General features: G+C 40.7%; 2 protein-coding genes across 2 annotated transcripts; one reads left to right on the top strand and one right to left on the bottom strand.

The window, feature by feature from the left end:
• The first annotated feature begins 399 nt into the window (after nt 1-399).
• LOC145456709 (solute carrier family 25 member 48-like) lies at nt 400-7,759 on the top strand. Its single transcript, XM_080334811.1, has 6 exons — nt 400-921; nt 1,175-1,218; nt 1,502-1,653; nt 2,246-2,463; nt 5,588-5,933; nt 7,244-7,759. Exons 1-6 carry the CDS (start codon nt 882-884, stop codon nt 7,419-7,421), a joined length of 978 nt encoding a protein of 325 aa, XP_080190937.1. The 5' UTR covers nt 400-881; the 3' UTR covers nt 7,422-7,759.
• Nucleotides 7,760-8,907: 1,148 nt separating this feature from the next.
• On the bottom strand, nt 8,908-27,175 carry LOC145456708 (xaa-Pro aminopeptidase 3-like). The gene is made up of 12 exons (XM_080334810.1): nt 27,150-27,175; nt 19,083-19,489; nt 18,928-19,016; nt 18,752-18,865; nt 18,539-18,686; nt 17,688-17,814; nt 17,237-17,369; nt 17,043-17,176; nt 16,863-16,991; nt 16,622-16,805; nt 15,194-15,314; nt 8,908-9,273 (listed from the first exon to the last, which is right to left on the bottom strand). Exons 2-12 carry the CDS (start codon nt 19,237-19,239, stop codon nt 9,113-9,115), a joined length of 1,497 nt encoding a protein of 498 aa, XP_080190936.1. The 5' UTR covers nt 19,240-19,489; nt 27,150-27,175; the 3' UTR covers nt 8,908-9,112.
• Nucleotides 27,176-27,685: the final 510 nt, after the last annotated feature.

Here is a 27,685-nt window from a genome sequence, read left to right as displayed (position 1 = left end):
GCGGATGAGTTAAGGGTGAGCTTTTCACTGAGCGTGATGCACGTGTTCCGATAAATCTGGGGACATATTGGTTTATGCGTTCCTGCAGACGTTTTGACGTTCTTCCCACGTAGCCACAATCACAGTGGCACTTATATTCGTACACTACATTACTTTGTTGAAGTGCAGGGAGAACGTCTCTGCGTGTTGAAGGGAGCAGTTGTGTTGTTGTAAAAAGTAAGTACGTCAGTATTTCGTTTTCTCTATTGAAGATACCAGTATTCGTACGGAGGAGGATTTTTTCACCATTTAATCATTTCGGTCTAGGTATAAAAAGGCGAGAGAATATTACAGACACGTCATTCGCGTGTGTAAATGATAGGGGCGTAATATCCGTGTGCGATGCCTGCGGTATTATGCGTGATTTTCTCCTAACGAAACAGCCGCATTTGCTCTTTCGCTGGCCAGTGTGTCCACTGCGACTTAACAGCCGAGAGAAGAGCGGAAGGTCATTTGGAAATGTTCCGCTCTCTAGAGCACAAACCGGGTCGATTGATTGGTGATTATCGCGATAACGTCAATATAATACAACTCGGCTAGAGGAATCGAGTCGCGCTGGCGAAGGCGCCAATCGAGCACAATTTAGCTGTAGTTTGTATTGGCGAGTCGAGGCTGCGTGTCGTTTTAGGCGTATTGTGAGCAAATGTTTATGGCGCGGGAGCATCAGTCAAATTGAGGAAGATAACCGTTTACATCTCTCTGAAATTAGCGCATCATGATAATTTCATTACTAACACAGTTACAAAGTGCGAAAATCATGACCTGCTGTGTATAATGCTCATACTTTGTTCTAACAGTTAACCGTTTTTTAACCTGATTGTTGATTGATAAACAGCATTGAGATGGTGGATGTACGTGATTTTATCGCCGGGTGGATTGGAGGTTCGTCAGTTCTTGATATTGTAACGTTTACATTTGAACCTTGCCGTTTACGAGGCATGCAATAGAACGTATCCTAATTGTATATCTGGCGGAGTACTAAAAATGTAGGTTCATGCGGGCCATACGATAACTAGGTCCCGGTTCACGCATTCGTATTGTGATTTTCGAGCTTGTGTACATCTGTACTCGGAAGTACTCCTCGTGTACTATACAAGACTATTGATTATGCAATAACGCAAGAATTCGTTTGCAGGTGCCGCCGGGGTCATTTCGAGTCATCCTCTGGACACAGTGAAGGTAAATCATTTTGGTCTGTTTTTGAAGGCTGCTTTACAACGCGGCCAGTCTTGTCCCGAGGAAATATGACGCAACCGCGTTTACCGCGGGTCGCTCGTTGACGTCATGGAAAAACACTAGGTATTGTTCCGAGGTGATTCAATTCATGACGTCTTAATGGCCGTGCGATACCCATAGTATAATCATTCGCACTAGAAACCGATATTTAAGTTGAAATGAATTGTCTAATCTAATGAACTAGGCCGTCATTTCCGTTGACCTCAGTTGCATTACTAATTGGCAGGTTCGCCTTCAAACTTCGAACGCCTTCAAAGGGACCCTTGACTGCACTATAAAAACAATGCAGAAAGAAGGAGCAAAGGGCTTCTTCAAAGGCATGTCATTCCCGTTGGCATCGGTAGCTGCGTATAACGCCGTTGTATTTGGAGTATACAGGTAAACAGAAGTTATCTTTAAATGAAGCTATCTTTTGGATTGTCATTTACGCCCGCAAGCAGTATTGGCGCTAATGATTGTATACCAGTAAGTAGATCTAGTCCTCGACACGCATAAATTTCCGGGCATGGCAATATTGATGAATTCGAAAATTTTCCATTCACGCCTCTAATACGCCCAAAACACGCAACCTATTCAGAATATTCTATTCATGGTTTCGACGTCTGGCACGCGGTTAGTTACCGCTAGTTCTTGAGGTCATTGAGATTAATTCAGATGACGCCGGTCCCAGTGTAGTCGAACGGGCTTGTTGAAATATCATTAGTATGAAACTATTTCGCGATCTCTGTAAGGCAATGTAATTTGAGCTGCATTTGAATAACACAAGAATCCGGTGCGCACTCCTGCAATCGGATCAATTACGGCCGGCGGCAGCATAACCTTTTACGTAATAACGACTGGTGATACAATTGTTGATATACAACTTACATACATGCTCGCGTCAATTCTCTACCTAGTTTGGATTCATATTTATATATCATCCAGTTCCATTTCTGTACCAAGGTCTCTTCTAATAACGATATTATCACAGCAACACATCCAAGCTGATCGCGCAATACCGTTACGGCGACCCGACTCACGCACCAAGTTACGGGGATACGGCAGTGGCTGCTATGGTCGCGGGGAGCGTGTCGGTGGTGGTGGGTGCCCCTGTCGATCTTGTAAAGATCAGACTTCAAGCACAAACAGGCAAAAGCAATTTTAATCCGATCCCAGGTCCCGTATCGCGTCAGAGAATTGTGAACGCAGGTAATGATCAGATTACTGTAGCTTATTAGGTCATGCGGAGAAGCATGTGAACTGTCAGTCACAAAAACACTTGTTGTGAAGATCACAACTTATTCGGCTGTTATTTTATGTCCTCAATTTCTAAGACAGGCATGGCAAACAAACATCCGACCAGCCAAACGAGTTCATCCGGCACGCGATGCATTACTGACTATACTGAGTAGACGAAAAAAAATGCTAGTCCCGATCATTTCGATCAAAGTACAGTAGTACAGTATATAAATATATACTTCCGATACCCGAGCAGATATATGTCTATAAATATCTGAGGTCGTCATGTTATTTAGCTAGTGACTCGATAGATCACATACTTTTTAAGCCATTTGGGCTGACAAACCAACTTATTATGACGTGACCCGCAAATTAGCCACAGTGGTTTATGAGTTATGTTATGACTGTGTTCAATCGGCCAAACCCATTATCATCAATTCCATTGTGCGCGACTAAAGGTGCATGTGGCCCTCAATGTTCTATATAAGCTTGAAAATGAAGTATCGCACTGAGCTACAAGAATATCGATTGACATGAGGTCTTATTTTGGCATCATTGAACGGACCCGATCTTCAAGCAATTAAATGGCGCGAATCCGGCTCGAGAGCCGAATGAGTTTGACATGCCTGGTCTGAGATATTGAATTCTGGGTTGGCTTTCTGAAAGTGTTTTTGTTCGGCCGTAACACGGAGTTCATGCTTCTTTGACCGAGTGCGAAAAAGTTTCAACGTCGCCACTTGAATCTCTTATATTTAGTATTCCGGGCGACAAGCGTGCGCCCTATGGGATCTCTGTAGTACCGCTAACGCAAGGCTTCCAGGCCAACCGTTGGGAGGTAAGCAACGGAGGTAATCGTTGATGATTTTTTCTTCGAGTTGTGTAATTTATTTTTGCAATCAAATCCGACGGGTAGCGATAAACCAAGTAATTCATAAAGAGTTAATCGACTTTGCAACTTCGTGTAAATGTGCTCTGCTCTGCGTAATTGTGGACTGTAATGGTGTCATAGACACTAGACAGAGGTGGTCACTGGTCAGTAACCAAGTACTTCTACTTTTTCCGATCACTCAAGTAGTTTTCTCCTACTAGCACTACTTACTCCAGCTACTAATTATTTACTTCTTGGATATTGTAAAGTATGAAGACGTTTAATGATATGCTGGCATAACCCTCACAATTGAAATAGTTGTGACACCAGGGCGAAATATCTCCTGCATCACGGTAACGGAACATATTTGCGAATATAGCACCTATCTGTAGTGTCGTTGGTCATTTTCTGTTGGATGACACCGCAATTCAATTTTCTAGGTGGCCATCTCGGATTAACTGCTAAAGTATGCGATCCATCGAACAAATTAATTAACCTGTACTTTCTACCCATTTCAATACTATTCAGATCTTTATTGTCGACTTCTCCCTGAAGTAATTTTGACATGTACTTGAAATTGCTATTTCAACAATGCAATTCAGTATAAAATTACGGCGTTACGTCTATATCTAATTCGTTATAGCAGCGATGAATACTATGGTCAACTCTGGTGATGGGTCGCGGTGATCTGGCAGCCACCAACGAGAAAAATGGCATTCCTAATAGTGCTGTCTCGTAGAGCGTTCGGTAGGCCTAAATAGCAAGTTTCTTAATCGCGTTTCACTATAATACCAAGTAGAATTAGGCTGAAGTACGGTGGCTTAACGATTATCCGCTCCACTTCCGACAATCTCGTTTCACCGTCCGCGCGAGTATGGCGGTCTGTTTCCCTTTACGTCCTGATTGCGTCAGTATAGGTTACATAACACGTACAGTACACGGATCCGTTCTCCCGAAAACAAAATACCCCACAACTTTCGATGCATGACAGACCGAAAGTAGGTAAATCTAGCAGGTTCACTAACAGTTTCGAAGAGGTGGTTAGTAACGAAGTACTTGTACTTTTCTGTAGTACTCGAGTAGGTTTGCTTACTTGCACTACTCAAGTAGTTATGATTTTAGACTAACAATTTTCAGCTATGTAGCGAAGCTAGGTCTTGAATACTTGAATTTTGTAGTTGGAAACCGCTACATCTTTGAGTAGAAATTTACGTTACGCTTACTAGCGGGTATACATAACAGTAACTATAGTACTTACATTTTACTTACTATTTGTAAATCACTACATCTTCGAGTATAAAATTACGTTGCATGCACTTGAGTATCGACGGTAGCTACTTTGGGCCACCTCTGCTATTACATGAGCCTGCTATTTCAGATTTAATCAATTCAACCCGACCTTGATTGAGTAAACTTCCGGGTTACGCCGAGTCATTTCACGAGCGTATGTTGGCCGGTATTTTTCCTCTCCTAATTCCCAGCATCGTTGCCAAATTCCTAGCATCGATGGCTACTAAGGCGTAATTACAAAGCGTGTTCCTACTTCGGCCCATTAGGTGCGGTCTCAGAAGAGTATATACCAGTTGCGTAGCGCCGTAGCTACTGTATCGAAATATAGATTACTAACCTTGGTTAGTCATCTATAGGGACGGGCAAAATGATTTGAGTCTGCTAATGAGAGGTGATTTGTTATGAGTACTGAAATTATGCACTCCTTGCCACTAAGATTGAATCATTATCAACAGAAATCATAGTTTAGTTCCGCCGTGGAGGCCTTGAGACCTCTATTGGCCGCATCGTGGTATACCAGACATGTAGTACAAAGCTATATACGCAACGCACATTAGGGGAAATGACATCTCTGTGAAGTCGTGACCTACTCGCAGCATTGTCACGAAATGCAATGAAATAGGTATGGCAAAAGAAATACCAAATTATATATAATGTGATGAATAGCTGACATTATATTCTTTATGGTTGCATAAAAGTTAGGCTTACATAATTGTACTGTCCGTCCACATCAGTAATACTGCAGTGACCTCATGAGTGCTACTGGAATACAAGACTCGATTCGATACACAATACTAAGATTAGACTCGAATTACTCGAGTACTTGGTTCTGCCCAGCCCTAGTTGTCTGTACTCCAAATGCGTCGCGGTTGTATCATAAGCCTTTATTCTGTTCTGAAATAATCAAATTAACGGCCGACCTTTCGTTACGAACAGGTTTACTTCGACACAACGTCGCAACCTTCGGATACCGCATCCCAATCACGACAGTGACGACAGCGCATGTTACAAAAACCGAGCCCTACCGAGGCGTGTACGATTGCCTGGCCCGAATTTACAAGTCTGAAGGAATAGCGGGATTCTATAAAGGCGGTGCTGCGGCGATGATAATCAGAGACATACCTGGATACGCGATGTATTTCGTGCCGTACGTGATGCTTTGTAACCTGTTCAAGAGCTCTGTAACGGGAGAACCGACCGCCGCGGGGTATATAATGGCCGGCGGGCTAGCCGGCGTAGTGTCGTGGGGATTTGCGCATCCGATGGATACTTTGAAAAGCAGGTATGTATGGAAGCTGCTGATTAAACAGCTGCTGTCTAAATTTTGAGAATCAGGCAAACGGCTACATAAGGTCATTTCGATGGTAACAGTGGCGGCCCCAATTCCTAACCTACCCTACCCTACCCTATCACCTAAACCTAACCTACCCCCACTCCTAATACATTGGAACATACATAACAAGTGTCGGATTCCGCAAGTATACTGTATATCACGATTCAAGATCATATTCCCTCAAATATTCATCTCCTAATTTAAGGCACATTATTTATGTATCGCATTCATAATAACAATGATGGTTATTACATTTCTAATGGAAAATTCGCGATGTGCTGAATTCATATAGACAGCACTGCGTTGCAACCGCAGAAATGTGCGAGCACGAAAAACCTGTTTTCAACAGACCACAAAACCTGCCTGCGAGACGCCGCATAAACATACGACTCTAGTGATTTGTTCCAATTAATGACAGTCTCAAGTAGAGTAAGACTTATCGATTCCATCGCTCCATGGCTGTGAACCTGACGTGTGACGGTACTGAGTAAATTATGAGCATGATTAGAGAGGACAGCCTACTGCCCAAGGAGAAATCCAGGTAACCCACAACATTTTCACGTAATGTTTCCCAGCTATAGCTTAACATATAAGGCCAATATTTGTGGTTTCTATTCATGATGTCGTTAAAAAGACGGGAGAGTGTACACTGTACAGTTATTCTCCGTTTTCACTTCAGTAGGACTGTAATATGACGACCATAGTAGTTCACTTATTGATGAAAATAAGGATACGTTGTTTCCTCAATCACCGCATAATACACGCCTTGTGGGTGGAAATGCTATTTTTTGTACGCCGCCGCAATTTTCTAGTGAATACATGAAGTTGTTGTTGCATGTATGGATATATTTTCAATCAACTCTCATGAAGTAGACGTTGAATAATATATCCATATAGAAATATACCCGAATATGAATATATTACTCAATCATATATTAAAGTTCTCTACCTCCGAGAGTCTCAAGTAGAAGTTCAACTTGAAATATCAGCAAAAAAGCGGTTTGTCGGCAAAAAATGTAATAGCGTATCGGTACAAAATTCTAGTATCGGTCCCAAGTTCACCGGCCGGCGTCCGGCACCAAACCAACGACTCCTATTCGAGTATAATCCCCCGACCGCAAAACTCCGAGAGCGCGATTTTGCTAACGTCAGAACGACGCTCTCTGTAATTTTCCATAACGCGACAGTACAATACAGTATGTTTCCACCGCGCGGCGCTCTGCGGTCGTGAATATTAACGTCGCTTTCACGCGTTTCAGGATACAGCTCGACGGCCATCAAGGGGGAGGAGTCTTAAATCGGGCTTTGACTATCTACAAAAACGAAGGCATGGCCGTGTTTTTTCGGGGAATCGGTGTCAACGCGTTGCGAGGATTTCCACAGAGCGCTGCGCTGTTTTTCGGATACGAGATGTCTATGAAAGCGATGTCGCCGTGACTTTGAAGCCGACAGAAAGGATCATAGTCTGACCCGGGTGCTTCGACCGCGGAAAACAGCTGCGGTTAAGGTCCGGGATACGCGGCAGGCAGCGCATGTAATCGCGCACTTATTCAATGACTACAAAGCTCGTGGGCTTGTGAATTGATGACCGTGGAAAGGACGCAGTACAAGATTTCCAGTGCTTTTACGTGCGTGGTCCTACCTCTGCGACAGTTTATGCTTTGTAACAAAGTGCTAATGTCGCGCGTTGCGAGACATCATATTTATTAAGGGCTGAAAAATCTACAATATATTGTGCAATATTAAATCAATGCGAATTGCTTTGGTGATTTGAATGCGAGTGCGGTTCTTCACTATTGAACGTTGCAGTTACATCGATACATATCGATACAGGCTACAGTGAATGAATAATAATCGTCGGGTAAGGTTACAAAGGCATCGTGTCGCTAGACTTGAGATTATTCTCAAGCGAAATACCAATTTTGGCAATCCACTGTATAATGGAAAACGCATGCTGTTAATTTTCATAGAACAGGCAGTATTGATGACAGTAGTTGGTGATATGGCATAGCGATTTCAAACTTGACCCAGTTGATTGCAATCATTATATAGCATATTTATTTATACTTGCTGCTGGGGACTTGATAAGCATCACATAAATCCGCGTCCGATAGACTTTGATACGGCGTGAGGGAGTTTCCCCGTCACTGGAATTTTTTCGTCGTTCTTACGATATATTCAGCATTATTACTTGCGAAGTCACCTAGCGCCGTCTAAATCATACGCTAGGATACACTGTTGGTTCCTTATATAATTGCACCATATCCAATATCCGTACACGGTTAATTAAAAACGCAAGCTGTTAATTTAAATATAATAGGCTGTATTGACAAAATAGTTATTACGACTGTTACGGCACTATGTCAAATCGAGACGTAATCATCTTCAGTAGTTGGTGAGATAGTAGTGGCGATTCAGAATCTATTCAGTTGATCGCTAATTGCAGTCATTTTTGTTCATAGTCGCTGGTGACTTGATAACCATCGCATACCCGTAACCGAAATAGTTTGGTATGGCGTGGGGTAGTTTAGCCCATTCCTAGGATATTTTCTGCTGGTCTTATAACGCCATGTAATCCATTCGTAGCGATGCTGTGTCGGTCCAAAATATAATTTCACCGTTACCAATTTACCATAGCACGAGAGGACACCCATGAAACAAAAATTATTCTCCATTGCGATCGATTCTTGTGATTTAGAAAGTCGAATTAGAGCTGCTTTGCCAAATATCTGAAGACGGTCATTTCATCGCTACGATTACGCCCTGCCGACGTCTATAACCCATTATTTTCGGCACAAGAACAAGCCTACTCGAATGCCCCAATTGCGTTGAATTTGGGGTTTACAATAGTACGCAAACAAAGCGCGAATAACGTCTGAAGACTGAGCCTACATTCGCTCCTCACAAAAATGATACCAAACAGTGATTTTAAAATTTGTAATAGTAGCATATTCAAAATTCACACGTCAAGATACAAATTGACGGTATTGAATTTCGACAATTCTGTACTCGACTACGCACTGCCAGCATGCGGCCGGAGGTGTAGCAGTCGCAAGGCTACACTTCATGCGGTGCGACCGGTTGCATTTGCATAGTTCCGGTTTAGACCAGCTGTTCCAATTCGCCGCTTAGCCTGATACGATTCTTTCGATATCTTCCACGTCTTTCGGACACTTATCTGTCAACACAACAGGATCCCCGGCGGTGATCAACACGTCGTCTTCGATCCTGATACCAATTCCGCGATACGCTTCCTCAACAGCATGTTCGTCGGCTCCTATATACAGGCCTGCAAAGATATCGAAAAGATAGCAGATTTGAACAAATAGACAATTCTAGTGTTCTCACTAGACTAATTAGAGCGAAATGCCGATAATCTGAATCTGATTCTAATCGAATTCGTGGAATGTTTCTGTGGTTTAATCCAGTGGTTCTCAACCTTTTTCCACATCGAGGACCGGTAAAATGTCAAAAGATATTTGGCGGATCGGTGAACCTTAAAAAATTGAAATCAAGCCCAAATGCAATGTATCCAGCCGTTTTTCTGCCAGTATGGCACTAGAGCAGAGGTGGCCAACCTTTTTGCTATTCACGGCCGCATTTCGATTACTTACACGGCCGCATTCCAGGACTTTAGTCGCAACGAAATAACTGGACACCATACCCATGTTATACTGTGCGTGTCCAAGTCCATTTTTGATGAACTCCGGACTAATGTACTTCTTCATATCGTCTTGTATCTCTATAGTCCTCGAAATCGCTACATAGTGGTGATTTTATGAATAACAACTGGGATCGGTTATGATTCACGAATGAATTTCGTCATTAATATTCGTAGTTTCACATATTACTATGAAATATTTATCCTTTCTTAACCAAAGTGATCAGATTCATCGGTAGAGTTGATGGAAGGAGTATTTTCGAAAATTTAGAGCAACTGGATGCATCTTCGGGTGGACCAATTGTTAGTATAGTCACTTTGGGCCGTGTTGTTATTTCTTGACCTCCCATCAGGATTATCGGTAGGGCGCACGATTCCAGATTGTAATTTCTATATGTGGTGCATCATTTTCCTCCGCTGTTACCATCTGTATTGTGGGGCTCATATTGCAACGGGCGCTACAACTACATTAAAATCGAAAAATGAAGTCGCATTGGATTGCGCGTAGCGCTGAGAAAATTTCAAGATTAAACGAAATATCTCAAAAGTTCGGGAGACAATTCGTAATTTCAATTTTCATGTCAACGACCGCCGACACATGCTGATTTAATTACGTGCCCACGGTCGCGCAAATTTCCTTCTACGGTCGCAGGTTTGCCACTCCTGTACTGGAGAGTTACATTGTGAGGGGTTTGTTCGTAATTAAATATCTTTATTATGACATTCATTTGATTTTAAGGTAGTGTCTGCTGAGTGCTGAGTCGAGGAAAAATTGACTTGCCCAGATAACCATGGCTAATTTCGAGCCGACGGCAGTGCAGTATAGGAGATCAACCAACCATGAAATGTGTATATCTCGTAACCGAGAGACATCCTGTTCTAGAGTAATTTGCCTGTAGTATAAAACTACCGATCCGAGAGAGTCAGCAACAACGTCTGAAATATATTCGTATGTCTTGCGTATATCTGCGTCTCAAGAAGATCTCACCAGGATTCCAGGTTAAGTAGCCAGCCAGCTAAACCTATAATACTTTGGTTAGCTATACTTCTACTCCCAGTAACTATATACAATGTATTGTTGCAGCAGTAACCGACCGGGCAAACTGGAATAATATTATTCTCTCTGACAATATCCACAGATGAAGCGCTTTGCAGTAGACCAAGCACCTTGTCGAGCTACTTGCTCATTCCCCACTATTACCAGGCGTAGCCTATACTACGAGTACAATGCGCCGCACGAAGGCGCCTGATTACAGCGATACCTGGGCCACCCACAAAATTAATGAATCGAGAACGAATGAGCGTACGGATTGCGCGGTTTAGCGAGTCTGGTCTTAGTCAGCGAGTCGCTGGCCGGAGACAGCTTGAACTATTAAGTCAAATCGAACATGTCTCCGGGCCTGATCTTACCTGGCGTGCATCAGTTTAAAATTTGACGTTTTATTTATTTTATCAAGCCTTCAACAACATCTTGCATCTTTAAATTAAGGTAGAAAATCTAAATATACCTCGCGGACCGGCAGAAAAGTAGTCGCGGACCGGCGGTTGAGAACCACTGGTTTAATCTTATTTCTGGTTACCCAGAAAGTGCTGCACATGCACAACTGTATTGTGTATGATAGTGGCGAATGAGCCAAGTTAGGTTACAGTAGTACACTGTACAGTACAGCACAGCAGGGGTGGGCAATTATTTTTCCAGGCGGGCCAAATGAGAAGCCAAAATAGGAATGTAGGGCTGAGCCAAAAGTTTAAACTTTAAACTATACTCCGTTTGATTTCTAACTAGACAACAGTGAATTACATTGTTAAACAAGCTGATAAGAGAATGTGTTAAAATTAGGCTATGAGAAAGTGAGGTATAATTTAATTTACAAAAATAAACATGAAACATTCTCCACTCAATTTAATCACATTAACCCCAGGCCCTTTTTCTATGGAGACGTCGAAATCTTCTTAGGATATTACAAAGCTGGTCTTGGTCCCGAGCTGGGTGAAGCTCGGTATTCAGCCTTGCTGTTTTGACAGCTTCACTGGCAGATGCCCTATAATCCGCGCTGTCTCGGCCTCAGCCAGCAGACGAGAGTCTGATTTTACTCCGTTTCCCCCATAATGCTGATTCAATATATTTCTTTAAAAACAGCAACCTGCTCACCACAAACTGCAAGGACGGGTTTCCCTCGGACTCAAGTAAACAAATATTCAGTGCTCCAAACCTTCTTTAAAAGTCGGCCTTCAGCCTTCGCCTTCTATTTTTAACATGACTGTTCACTGTTCAGTGTTCATCGTTTTTGGGTGACCGCTACGCACATGCACTGATGGACTTGTTTTACGGAGTATTGATTGGAAACGTATACGACATGACAATTCGAAGCACAGACCGAGTTATTAGCATTGTAACAATGCCAACAAACAAGTTTTGAACTATCTGGAAACTTTTACTTTTGACTTCAATTGTTACGGCATACACTGCTATATTTGCAGTATTTTGCATCCAAGTTATACGATATATGCGTAGGCTAAGTAATCAGTGAAGGCACCAGGCTGAAAAATAAACGCATTTCCTCCAGACATGGGGTAATCGCGATTAGTAATCGTAATCGATTACGACGATTACAGCATTTTGAAGTAATCGTAATCGCAATCGATTACATTCGAAAAAAATCCGAAGTAATCGTAATCGTAATCGACTACATCACATATCTAATCGATTTCTTTGATAAATAGCGATTACTTTTTATTTGTACGAGGACTATGACATAAACTGAACATTCATGAACAAGGAGGAGATATTATACCAGGTTTATTGATTGCATCACCGTCTGATTTTCAAACACCAGTGCTCATTATTACTTCAGAAGTATTAGCTCTGCTCGTTATTGCGTAAGAAGTATCCCGACGTAGTAAATAGATATTCGATGTAGATTGTACGCTGTAGTGTAATTGTAAGAACACCCGTCATGCTGAATATCGGGTTATCAATACACTGCAGACGCCACTACCTCGCAGCAGGATAATAATCAACACTCTGCCTAGTTTCAAATAGTAACTCATGTATTGATGTTTGTTTATGCTTAGTTAAATGCAGCTTGACCGTTGTTGCTGGGCGAGCAGTAGGCATTCGTACGTACGTATGGTACACCGGACAACGATTTGAAATTTTGTACTTGTCAAATCAAACATTATGATTTCCGCAAAGAAGTATCTAAACGAACAGCTGCTGATATATATCATCACCGAGCCATTATTTGCCGTTTCTCGTAACGTTGGCATTCGTATTGTGGGGCTTCGATTGGACGGACAGGACTAGTCGTCACGCCCATCCAGCGTGGCTATTGACAATGGACACATAACTAAAATTTCGGCTTAGGTCTTTCTTTGGGGGCACACTTCATGAAGTCGCATGCTGGTCGAAACTGCATATGTCTTTTGGTGTGTCGTCGCGCGGTAATGACCGGCACTGAAATACCTATTTCTTTAAATCAGACATGCTTTTTTCTTTGGGGGAGACTTATGCATTTCAAAGTCAAGCTATTTAGAGACGTTAAATCGCGAAGCTCGAAGAAAATTTCAAGTTAATTAAATCTCTCAAAAGATACTCTATAATTTATGTTGATTTACGAAATACTTCTTAGTCCCCGTCGAGCTCGCTCCCCACCCTATTGGAGAGTCTGGGGTGCGGCAGCTACGTACGTGGCAAGAATGCAAATTGGTGGTAGGGATAAATCATCCCCAAAGTTGGACAATGGACATATTATGACGTAATAAGGAAATGACGTATCATCTATAAAGAAAGTTGTTATCACATTGCCTTCTAATCGCAATCCCTATATTGTCTTCTAATATATCTTCTATGATTGGCCCCAAGTAGCAAGATAAATGTAATCGTGAGTAATCGTGATTACTTTTCCAATGTAATCGTAATCGTAATCGACTACTTCCTGATTTTGCTGTAATCGTAATCGTAATCGTAATCGCGTGATTCCGAAGTAATCGTAATCGCAATCGATTACATTCATGAAGTAATCACCCCATGTCTGATTTCCTCATCAGTTTAGAGTCCACAGGTCTCAAACACGCGGCCCACCAGAGCATTTTGTGCGGCCCGCGATGACATTTTAGATTTATATTAATTTGAGAAAATATAAGTGTCACATATATCTTTTCAGGTTATAAGGTGAAAATTCCCTCTTGATTGCTCCGAAAGCCTTGAACTATTCATCAAACTTCACTATCACACCAATTGCAAACGCTACCATGCAGTGGAGCATTCACTATTTCGCCTCATTCCCAATTCATGATGACAAAACCGGACTCTTAGACGATTCTAGACTGAAATTTGTGAGTTGGACTTGGACGCGATCTTCTTGGAATTACTCAGACTCGGGCTAAATCGATGGCAAAATCAAAATGACTCGAGTGGACTTGGAGTGACTCGGAATGCCGCAAATTTGTTAGAACCATGGACGCAACAAACTAATCGCGTATCGGGGGAATAGTAATAGATCAGAAGGTCGCATCTTGGTATTTCGCTAACTAAGCAAGTATAGTTATGGCAACCATTGGCAATCTGTTAGTTATACATCTTTGGTCGTCACACCATGTTATTAAGGCCACTTAAAGGTACCGAGTACCGAAGTGGTACGCTCCAACGATGTAACAGCAATGGGCCGTTCGGCGTTCCGACATTTCAATCACTAGGACACATTCATTCATATATTTATTCTGCTCCTATATTTGAAGATATTTGGCCATGAGATTAATAGCCTACTTATCAGAAGTATACCCGAATCCTGGATTGGAATTACAATGCTCAACTTAAAAATGTTTTGATATCAGATCAGTCTCTATTATCAATCTGTTGGATTCAAAATATTCATAGCAGCTGAAAATTATAACCTGATAGCTTTTATGATGGCATCATACATTTGCCCGCCAATATGGTGTCTATATCTTATAGTTAATATATATCAAGTACAACAACAATTCTATTCAAATAGTTATAAATGTGATGATACTTTTCGTGCCAGACCTAAATTGATACAAACGTAAATCACATTTTGACGATGTGTGTTTACTGTCAGTCTGCTGGATCGGCTCACTTTCAACAGGAAAATTCATTCCCGCCAAATAAGGCCTACTTGGAAAGACATAGAATACCCCTATAAACGCTGCGGCCCGCGGCGTCTTCAAAACTGGAAAACTGGCCCGCAAGCACATTTGAGTTTGAGACCTCTGGTTTAGACAGTCTATGGTCTTAGCTCACACATTGGTATTCAGAATCACGTCGGGGCCCTCGTTTGGCCTGTGCACTGTGCCCATGTCTGCTGTACAGATATCGGCCATTCTCAAGCTTACGGGAATGAACTCTGATAGATATGAACTTAACATTTTGTTATATTTCTTTCTAAATTAATAAGGAATTTGATTCAAATACCATGACTTTGCGAATATCGTGATTCTAATCTACTTTGGCAAAGCTGTTGTTTTAGTTGTTCGACTCTGTGTAGTAGGCTTAAAACATCGTTTCGACTACTGCGATAATACCAACCTGGTTCTATCGTGACGACCATGCCCGGCAAAAGCTTCATCGACCTGTGAATGCCCGGCGTGTCGTGCACGTCCATGCCCAGCCAGTGGCCAACGTGATGCGGGCAAAACTTTCGAACAAGCTGGTAAAACAACGGTAAATCATCATCATATCAGGTAAAACACGGACAAGGTGACACAAATGAACAAATTATCGTTTCGATATCATTATTTGAATTAGGATATTTTGATTCGAAAACGAATGTGTTAGTGGTTATGATTATTTCTAGGTCTGGATAATATTTCATTTCTCTCGTTAACAAACATCAATTTCAAGTCCAGGAACTGCCTGCACATTTCAGAATCATCGCTCGTCGATGAATCATCATACCCAAACCGTAATCTATGTGGCCAGCACTATGCAGCCAGAGGTGGTCATGGTCATTGATGAAGTACTTGAAATTTCTTTGTGCCTCTTGCTCTACTTATTTAGGTGAGCACGTTTTTTACCACTTCTACTCAGCAGTTTTACTAGAAAAACTACTTACTTTTTCACTCTGGATTTTGGAGTGGGATGTAGTGGATGTGATGAAGTAGGATGTAGTTTTGGCATGGTTGTGTTAGCATCACTTCATGAGGAAAATAATGGTAATGTGCGTGTGAAATAGTAGGGTAACCCAGACCCAGGCCCTCTTTTTAGCTTCAAATGCCGAAAAAGACCACGCAAGACGTTAAATTTCGAATGTAGCCACCTGGGACTAGGAAATCTACTATTTGAAAATAATTGTGTATTTTTCAGGGCCGTCACTGTCTACTCTACTTGCAATCGAGTAGAAATTTATGGCATTGCCTCTACTTAAGTAGCAACGCTGACTACAATGACCACCTCTGTGTGGAACGTATAACCAGGGGATTGATGACTCGACTCACGATTTTTGGTGACTCGAGTCATTTTTTGAAATGCATAAAATCACTCGACCCGAGTCAATTTGTGTATTGACTCGACTTGCACTCGAGTCATTGTGCATGAGTCTAACCAAGTCATATGACTCGACACTAGGACGGCCAAGACAGACATTTCATTGTAACTTCGAAGAATAGTAAAGTCACTACATTATTGGTATTTTGTCTATCAGTCCTGATACTTCGAAAATAGGGCCAGAAACTGTTAGGACTGAGGAAAATTACGATATTAGGAATGCGAGCCATTCTCTATCACTCGAGCAGAGTTGAAAAAAGTCAACCAGATTGAACTGAAAACTGAACACAATGCCTTGGACTCGGACCCGAGTCACAACACTATGACTCGATCCTGTATTCACTGACTTGGACTCGACTCGGTGGTGAATTAAAAATGAATCGACTTGACCCGAGTCAAAACTATAAAAGTGAGATTGACTTGAGATTCGGAACCTTGTGACTTGGTTACAAACATGCAAACATAACCTACATCACTCAATTGGGACATCTTCATTTTCTCCTTCAGAGCTCCGATTTCGTACAACTCTTTCCCAAGAGTCATGGACATAGTCTGATAAATCTCGTCCAATGAATGCCCGGGCCGGCACAAAGCAATACAAAGCCTTTGCGTCCTGAGTATCGCTTCATACAGTTGCTTCTGTGGCTCTGAAAACCTATCGCATAAAGATGTGATTTTGCGCACAATGAAAGCGCTCTATCATAAGCATTACTTTCCATTGATAGGCCATGTTCTCGTAACATCTGACACATAACCGTGGTAATAAGCGCCCGCATCTACCAAAACCATCGATCCGTCATCGATGATTTGATTGTTTACGACATAGTGCAGAGTATTGGCTCTGAAGATGAAGATATTTGAATAGGAATTTTGCAAATTGTAATGTTCAAACCTGGAGCCTCCTGCGACAACTGGTGGAAAGGCCAACATTTGCGCTCCATGCAATTTCGCTGAACACTCCAATCGGGCATGAATATTGGATTCATTTATTCCGGACTCCGAGCAAGACATTGTATCAATAAATGCCTGAAATGTTCCCAGTAATCAGCGTGATGCCAACAATGTAATCGAGTAAGACTCAATTACCTGAGAAATTATATCAGAGGCCTTGGCCATGAGTTCACATTCTTCGGGGGACTTGATATGACGCTGCTCGTGTAGGGGATCTTCAACTTTTCGTATTGTGACACCCATTTTGTGGGCCTCTTGAAGAAAACCTCTGCATGAATGAACCGAAATAAACCTTACACATTGTTAATTTCGCAGCAAACTTTTTGAAAATATGAGTATGGATAGAATACAGAGCAATAGTTGCCTATATCAATCTTTGTGATGAATGGTGCTAATTTAAGACCAAAAAAGCTGCTTCAAAGGGTAAGACACAATACCTCTTCAAGAGAACTTGAACTCGCATGGCATAATTTGCGGGGGGGGGGGGGGGGGGGTATTTTGAGCAAATAATATCTTGCCAAGCCTGTAAGGTGCTATGATATTGTACTTGAGAATTCCACACTTCAAAGATCACTAGGAGACATACCTTATCTGACTCAGGTGCAGCTGCAAATTATTCATCCTGGTGTAATCATACCAAACATTAATTTCCCCTTGTAGCCTGCTCTTCAGGAATTTACTCAAATTGTCTATATCATCGGTATGGTCAACACCTGAAGCATTCGACGTATTTGAATTGTTGTATGAAATGTGTCATGGAAACTTGAAAACATACCGTACTAAATTACTTAGGCCTATACATGATTTTGTAAGATGTTTCATTTTTCGTATTCGTGCAGAACTAGGTACGGTAGCATAAGGAAACTGAGTAACATTCATACCTGTAACACTCTGTACAGCCACAAAAGGCCTAGTATCAGAGGAGGTCAGTATCAAGTAACAAAGTGTTTCTACTTTTAGCATCCTTAGTAATTTTATGTTACCGTACTTGTGCCGATGCATCTTGCAATTTCAAAAGTAGTCCACCTCTGATTTACTGCCGAAAGTATGCTAAATCTAGGACAAATCTACACATCAAAATTACTAGAGTACTTTTCAAAACTTTCAGTCTCCGCTTCCACTTGAAGTAGTTCCAACACGTCTTAGAAATCGATACATATACTTCTAATTACCAACAAATTCATAGTGTAACTTCTACTTCAACTTCAGAAGCAACACTGACTACTCTGACACCCCCCCCTACTTAGTATAAAATTCAAAACCACCAAGCTTCCAATAGCAATCACACTGGCAGACCATTCATACCCACTCTGTGAAAGGTGCAGTATCCATAACTTGGTATCAAATATATTGTACAGCGCTTAGACACAGCTACGCCGCCCAGCAACCCAAATGCTATTTTATGTAGTGCGCCTATCTTGGAACTTCATTTCTTACCAGTATGATCCAGTGCTCCATCAATCCCAGCTCTGGGACCATTCCATAATTCTTTCAGGGGATCCCTCACAGGCACAAAGAGATATGATTCATGACTGGCAGGGTCATCGGAACTTGTTACTTCTATTACCAAACAACTGTCCGGCTCCTAAAACAATAACTCTAAAGAATTAGCTTCCAGAAAAGTACAACAACAATAAGCTAATTGGTCACCTGAAATCCAGTCAGGTAAAAAAAATTTGTGTTTTGATGAAATACATATGGTATATCTTGAGTCATGTAATGAATTGGTGATCCCAACACAACTATCAATTGCTTCTCAGCTGTCTATGATGAAAATAGAAATTAGGAAGGCGGCAAAATGAAAACTAGCCAAGGCATTTACAAACCTTCACATCCTTCTCGTTCAAAATCAATTCTACAAAATCATTTCTTCTCTTTTTAAAGTTGTCCTTTGTTATTCCTGGAGTAACTTCATCTAGAAAAATTTCAAGGGATATCATGTCAAAGTATTCATGTCTTGTCTATGTAAGATGTATCCTACCTCGTTTCATCAAGTGAGGATGTGTGAAGAATGTTGGCTGACCCAAATATCGTTGTACTGCTGGATTCGACGTGTTAGTGCTAAATGCACATGATCCGACTGATTTTACACTACGAAAGGATCTTCTCATAAACGCAATGAACACAGACGAGACCATGGTGCTCAAATCAAAAGCAGCTTCAACATTCGCGACGCAAATCCCTTTCGCAAAACCCAACCAGTCTAATTCACGTGAACCAGAAGTGTTTTAACTTGGGAATGCCGATTTGCCGAGCACATTCACGCTGCATGGAACATTATGCTAATATAAGGTTGCTAATGTTAACTCATCACGCGAAAGCACATTTTCACCTCTGTCTCTATGCTTTATTGACTTCGTTACACCTCGATAATTCACTACTGTGATTCTGACAGAAATAAGACCACTGTGATTCTATTAGAATTTTTGGCGAAAATCGGTGATTGGGTGAATCATGGAAAGATACTCGGGTGTCATAACGTTTTGTGCTTTGGAAATTACATCGGCATATTCAGGAAGCTCTTGCCATACTATTTCTTGGTGATGCATTCAATGACAAATGCACGTAAACGACTGTTTTCGGGTGTAATTCCAGGTATTATAACGAAAAAACAATTTTAAGAAGACGAATAGATACCTACTACACAGCCGTTTGACTGAATATTTTGCAGAGAAATCGTCAGAAATGTGTCGATGATAACGCTCAACAGACCATGTCTATCGACAATCCTTAGGCATAAATATATTTCGAAGAGTGCGGGAATGATTTCACACCGGCGGTTGCTACGAAGAATCATCATTTACCCGAATATATGATCACGACGAATAGTAGAACACATTTAAAAAAAATTTAGGCTCATGACTCTACATATATCTCATTAGAATCGAATTGAAATAGGACATTTTCGGAATTCCAGTACCCCGGACATATTTATGGCCCACGTTAGATCCTTGGGACATCGACTTGAATAATAATTTTGGTCTTGATAGAATCGGCCAAACGATCAGAATTCATTTCAAAAAGAATGAGGCTTCGGACTCTACATATATCTCGTTAGAATCGAATTAAAATCGGACATTTTCGAAATTTTGATAATCCGGACACAATTATGGCCCCAGTTCGACCCTTGGGACGTCGACTTGAATAATAATTTTGGTATTGATGGAATCGGCTAGACTAGTAAAATCCATTTCCAAACGAATTAGGCTTCGGACTTTACATATATCTCATTAGAATCGAATAGAAATCGGACATTTTCGAAATTTCGATATTCCGGACACAATTATGGCCCCAGTTCGACCCTTGGGACGTCAACTTGAATAATAAGTTTGGTATTGATGGAATCGGCTAGACTAGTAGAATCCATTTCAAAACGAATTAGGCTTCGGACTCTACATATATCTCATTAGAATCGAATTGAAATCGGACATTTTCGAAATTTTGATAATCCGGACACAATTATGGCCCCAGTTCGACCCTTGGGACGTCGACTTGAATAATAATTTTGGTATTGATGGAATCGGCTAGACTAGTAGAATCCATTTAAAAAAGAATTAGGCTTCGGACTCTACTTATATCTCATTAGAATCGAATTGAAATCGGACATTTTCGAAATTTTGATAATCCGGACACAATTATGGCCCCAGTTCGACCCTTGGGACGTCGACTTGAATAATAATTTTGGTATTGATGGAATTGGCTAGACTAGTAGAATCCATTTCAAAACGAATTAGGCTTCGGACTCTACATATATCTCATTAGAATCGAATTGAAATCGGACATTTTCGAAATTTTGATAATCCGGACACAATTATGACCCCAGTTCGACCCATGGGACGTCGACTTGAATAATAATTTTGGTTTCGTTAGAAGCGGCCAGACTAGTAGAATCTATTTCAAAACGAATTAGACTTCGGACTCTACATATATCTCATTAGAATCGAATTGAAATCGGACATTTTCCAAGTTTCGGTAATCCGGACACAATTATATGTGGCCCCAGTTCGACCCTTAGGACGTCGACTTGAATAATAATTCTGGTATTGATGGAATCGGCTAGACTAGTAGAATCCATTTCAAAACGAATCAGGCTTCGGACTCTACATATATCTCATTAGAATCGAATTGAAATTGGACAATTTCGAAATTTCGGTAATCCGGACAAAATTATGGCCCCAGTTCGACACTTGGGACGTCGACTTGAATAATAATTTTGGTATTGATGGAATTGGCTAGACTAGTAGAATCCATTTCAAAACGAATTAAGCTTCGGACTCTACATATATCTCATTAGAATCAAATTGAAATTGGACATTTTCGAAATTTCGGTAACCGAAACACACACAGGGACCCCATTTCACCCCTGGGTTCGGAGTGTGTAAGTTTTGGCCCTGCTCTGTCCTCTTATCCTATATATATATATAGATATATGTAGGTGCACAGCTGCTGAGACTGAAAGAATTAAAAATGTTTTCACCAATGATACGGACGGACCAATAAAACAAGACTATAGCAAATCCGATTTTATCATTTTTTCGAAATGTAAGAATGTACAATGTACAATGTACAAAATGATGATAACAAGTACGGGAAGCCACATTCAAAATTCTGGCTTTTCTATTCATCAATCCATCATCATCGTTGATTAACATCCTAGCGAGTTCTTCACCGTCTTTGTATAGTTGTGTTTATTTTTACCATGGTTTGTTTGATTATTATTTCAATCAAAATTACTAGTCAAAAATATGAATGGACTTTGAAATCTGGTTTCAAAAATTTCATCACATCACAGTTTTCTGCAATAACGCCAGGGTTGATTACCTCGAATGTTAAGTCCCGTGGTCACGGATATATTCTGGCGGTTGCATTTGATTTATTCGCAAACGTCCTCAGAAGGCTACTTACCAGAGGTGGTCAGTAACGAAGTACTTCTACTTATTCGAAGCACTCAAGTAGTTTTCCTCTACTTCTGTTACTTACTCAAGTAAATCTGATTTTTGCTACTTCTACTTCTACTTCGTAATATTTTGTGATCTACTTACTTTCCTTTCGCTATTTGTAGTTTGTCAAGTAGAAGTAGTTCAATCTTCCAATCAGGAAGATAGCCTGAGGAATTTAGGGGCTGTTTTCACGGAATATCTACATTTAATTTTCATAAGAGTTAGTTGAGTAAAGCCCAGAATTATCGTCGCGCTTCGCGCGCAGTGGATACGGAGTCACCAGTATGATTTCACGAAAGTATCGATGAACATAATTTAGCTAGCGGGTTGCCGTTGTTCCGTTCACACAGGGATATCTCGAACTAGATATATAGATATCCCTGCGTTCACACCACATTGTCGCCCTTCGCCCATATGAAATAATTCATCACAGTATTATATGGCTCATCATAACGTTTGAAACCGCTATTTCGCAATCTAGAATTTACTTGTCGTGTCGTAATCTAGCATGTTTATGGCGCGTCCTAACCTTGAAAAGTGGACTCTGACTTTTTTTGTTAAGAGCTGTTTTGGCATACCACATTTGAAACTTTCTGGTCTAAAGGCATGAAAAACGTGTTCCGCTTTCAGAAGTAGTATTTTTTTTCACTTTCAATTCCCAGTATCATATACTTTGAGTTATAACCCTATACAACTTCTCCGTATTGCTCTTCGACTAAACTACGGCCCTTCTAAGATGGGGGATGGCGCCATACCATGCCATTTTCTAGAACGTGCTGTTCGAGAAAACAGAGGATTCGCATCGCATTTCCATATCAATACTATCATTTTCGTCCGATGATGTGGACGAATGCTTGGGCTATCGAAAATTGGATACCTCCTGGTATGCCTCAATATTAATCAAGCTCGTAACCTTTCGCATAGCTCAATTTGCACCATTTTACAATCCATGTGAACGAATTAGGATCGTTTTCACAACTACTTATACTTACTTGAGTACTTTTAAAGTCATTCAATTCTACTTCTACTTCAAGTAGTTTTGGGTGTCTTATGAAAGAAGTACTTCTACTCGTACTTTAGTAGATTTTTTCGTCGCTACTTCTACTTGGGTAGCTTTCTTGACTACTTTGACCACCTCTGCTACTTACACACCGATAATACGTCATTGGACTCCCATATCTGATTTGTATATCAATGCATTTTCAACCTGTCATGATTTTTGATAGTCCGTGGCGACGAACGTGTCGCTCCTCCTGATTTGAGTTGGTTAGCGAGCTTACGCAAATGCTATCGTGCTCAAAAATTTCCTTGCTTTGTTCCTCCGATAAAATTTCGGTGATCGGTGCTTCAAATGTCGTGAAAATCGGAACTCTCTCGTAGGTAACCGTTGACGAAATGAAATTTACTGCATTTTGCAGCGCTTTCCCATGGATTTTTTGCCTTCTTCCGTGGTTATATCATAATCCTCCGAGCTATATGCGATTGGCAGACGCGGTCTTTTAAGATCGTTTCTGAAATAATTGAAACATCCATTGATTTGATATATAAAAAATGTATAGATTTCTATCTCTGTCGTCTAATTATAACGTAACCTATAAGATAGTGAGAACGGAACTCGATTAACATTGCGCTATCTCGCTTGGAACATTAAGCTTTTTACAGATTTGAGAGTCAGCATTCTCCTTACCCATTTCGACTTTCGAGTACAACTCTCTCATCTATACGTAAAATAAGTAATATGTACATCTGATAAGAGCAGTGGTTCTCAACCTGGGGGCGCGAAGAAGCGGCCAACTGAAAAGGTTTTTCGCGCTCTGCGCGATTTATCTCCAATTCACGCGTGTTTCTCTATATTTAGACAGAATTTAATATTTTTTAATTCTCTCATCAACAGTCATAACCTTCCATGCCATCAAACAATCTGTTGGGGTTGCTAGCGTCCCGGTTGGATTTTGAGATATGATGATATGGGAGCGCGATACTTTTCACTATCATAAAGGTGGGCGTGTCTAAAACAGATTGAGAACCACTGGACAAGAGGAAGAGAGAGACCAAGGTGTAGAAATTGAGGACCAGTTTTCGCTGAGAGACATAAATTTTAGTCATGGTTCGCGCGAAATATGTATGGAAAGATCACTATACAATAGATCTACGAAAGTCTCGGCATATTAATCTATATAGCACTTGCGCGGTTCAGATATTGCGGTCGAATCGCTATCCTGTTGAAAATATATATCTTCTGCATGAGACGTATAGCAGCGCACACTCAGCTCCGCCTCGTCTGTATATGTCAATTTCCAAGTTTTTCTGAAGACTTACTTATTTGAATAGTTTTTACAGAGAGCAAATTAAACTTCTACTTTGGCCTCCTCTGCCCATACGTGTCCTATTAATCTCGATTATTTTAAATTTATAAGCGTAATACCGGAGAACTTCACTGGTTTATCCACGTCCCCTAGCTCCTGCTGTCTCTGCACAGAGAGTAGTTTCGACATCGTAGACGTCCGACGTTATGGCAGCAAGGGAAACCATATTACCGCCACACTTTTGTAACAAGCACTATATTTTTCTTACACCACGTAGTTTTGAATATCTTCCATTTTAGCATGCCTATGGTCAAATATCTGAGCATAAGAGACCTGATGTGGCACCGATCCGACACATGTAACATGCAACATTTTGACGGCGAAATCCGAAGAATATTATTCATTTTTGTGTAGGCTGGATTTGATCCTTCCTCAAAAATTTCAGAAGTTTTCAAGTTGTCCATTATGATTTTGCTTCGGAAAAAAAAGTGATTTTGCCCCCTGGTTTTTATTTTTCTTCGCAATGTTCGTAAAAAAAAAATCGTCCTCTAAGATTACGTCATTTCATCAATAACCGAACAATCCAAACGTTATAGAACCGAAGTTGCAGAAGCGTTTTTCAGAATTCCGAAACTTTTCGCAACTTTGGGTGAGTTCCTTTCAAACAGAAGAAGCACCAATATGTGGTAAAATTATCCTTCTAGCCGACGTCCCATTTCGAAAATGTCCAATTTCAATTCGATTCTAATGAGATACATGTAGAGTCCGAAGCCTAACTCGTTTTGAAATGGATTCTACTAGTCTGGCCGATTCCATCAATACCAAAATTATTATTCAAGTCGACGTCCCAAGGGTCGAACTGGGGTCATAATTGTGTCCGGATTATCAAAATTTCGAAAATGTCCGATTTCAATTCGATTCTAATGAGATATAAGTAGAGTCCGAAGCCTAATTCGTTTTGAAATGGGTTCTACTAGTCTAGCCGATTCCATCAATACCAAAATCATTATTAATGTCGACGTCCCAATGGTCAAACTGGGGCCATAATTGTGTCCGGATTACCGAAACTTCGAAAATGTCCAATTTCAATTCGATTCTAATGAGATATATGTAGAGTCCGAAGTCTGATTCGTTTTGAAATGGATTCTACTAGTCTAACCGATTTCATCAATACCAAAATTATTATTCAAGTCGACGTCCCAAGGGTCGAACTGGGGCCATAATTTTGTCCTGATTACCGAAACTTCGAAAATGTCCAATTTCAATTCGATTCTAATGAGATATATGTAGAGTCCGAAGTCTGATTCGTTTTGAAATGGATTCTACTAGTCTAACCGATTTCATCAATACCAAAATTATTATTCAAGTCGACGTCCCAAGGGTCGAACTGGGGCCATAATTTTGTCCGGATTACCGAAATTTCGAAATTGTCCAATTTCAATTCGATTCTAATGAGATATATGTAGAGTCCGAAGCCTAATTCGTTTTGAAATGGATTCTACTAGTCTAGCCAATTCCATCAATACCAAAATTATTATTCAAGTTGACGTCCCAAGGGTCGAACTGGGGCCATAAGTGTGTCCGGATTATCAAAATTTCGAAAATGTCCGATTTCAATTCGATTCTAATGAGATATATGTAGAGTCCGAAGCCTAATTCATTTTGAAATGGGTTCTACCAGTCTAGCCGATTCCATCAATACCAAAATCATTATTAAAGTCGACGTGCCAATGGTCAAACTGGGGCCATAATTGTGTCCGGATTACCGAAACTTCGAAAATGTCCAATTTCAATTCGATTCTAATGAGATATATGTAGAGTCCGAAGTCTAATTCGTTTTGAAATGGATTCTACTAGTCTCGCCGCTTCTAACGAGACCAAAATTATTATTCAAGTCGACGTCCCATGGGTCGAACTGGGGTCATAATTGTGTCCGGATTATCGAAATTTCGAAAATGTCCGATTTCAATTCGATTCTAATGAGATATATGTAAAGTCCGAAGCCTAATTCGTTTGGAAATGGATTTTACTAGTCTAGCCGATTCCATCAATACCAAAATTATTATTCAAGTCGACGTCCCAAGGGTCGAACTGGGGCCATAATTGTGTCCGGATTATCAAAATTTCGAAAATGTCCGATTTTAATTCGATTCTAACGAGATATATGTAGAGTCCGAAGCCTAATTCTTTTTGAAATGAATTCTAATCGTTTGGCCGATTCTATCAAGACCAAAATTATTATTCAAGTCGACGTCCCAAGGATCTAACGTGGGCCATAAATATGTCCGGGGTACTGGAATTCCGAAAATGTCCTATTTCAATTCGATTCTAATGAGATATATGTAGAGTCCGGAGCCTAAATTTTTTTTTAATGTGTTCTACTATTCGTCGTGATCATATATTCGGGTAAATGATGATTCTTCGTAGCAACCGCCGGTGTGAAATCATTCCCGCACTCTTCGAAATATATTTATGCCTAAGGATTGTCGATAGACATGGTCTGTTGAGCGTTATCATCGACACATTTCTGACGATTTCTCTGCAAAATATTCAGTCAAACGGCTGTGTAGTAGGTATCTATTCGTCTTCTTAAAATTGTTTTTTCGTCATAATACTTGGAATTACACCCGAAAACAGTCGTTTACGTGCATTTGTCATTGAATGCATCACCAAGAAATAGTATGGCAAGAGCTTCCTGAATATGCCGATGTAATTTCCAAAGCACAAAACGTTATGACACCCGAGTATATTTCCATGATTCACCCAATCACCGATTTTCGCCAAAAATTCTAATAGAATCACAGTGGTGAAATAAGTTATGCACATTGCACACTTGATCACTTGCGATATAGAAGCAATATACATTATTATATTAATCTATCTAGCAGGGTTGTAATGACTCGAGTCATGACTCGACTCGAGTCCGACTCGAGTCACGATTTTCTGATGACTCGACTTGACTCGAGTAATTTCTCAAAATACGGAAATGACTCGACTCGACTCGAGTCAATCTGTGTATTGACTCGACTTGGACTCGAGTCATTGCGCATGACTCGAGCCAAGTCATATGACTCGAGACGCAGACGGCCAATACCGACATTTCATTGTAATTTCGAAGAATAGTAAAGTAACCACACTATTGGGATTTCGTCTATTGGTACTGGTACTTGAAAATGCGATCAGAAACTGCTAAAAGTGAGGAAAATGAGTATATTATAAACGCGAACCATTCGACATCACCAGACAGAGTTATAAAAAGTGGGTTTAACAATACTTTAATAGGAAACTGAGCAGTCAACACAATGACTTGGACTCGACTCGAGTCATATTACCGTGAC

This window comes from Botryllus schlosseri, chromosome 15 (assembly GCF_051294905.1).
Source record: "Botryllus schlosseri isolate E-star chromosome 15, Bs_hap1, whole genome shotgun sequence".
Lineage (NCBI taxonomy): Eukaryota > Metazoa > Chordata > Ascidiacea > Stolidobranchia > Styelidae > Botryllus > Botryllus schlosseri.
Note: the sequence above shows the minus strand (reverse complement) of the source record. Positions and strands in the feature narration are given on the sequence as shown.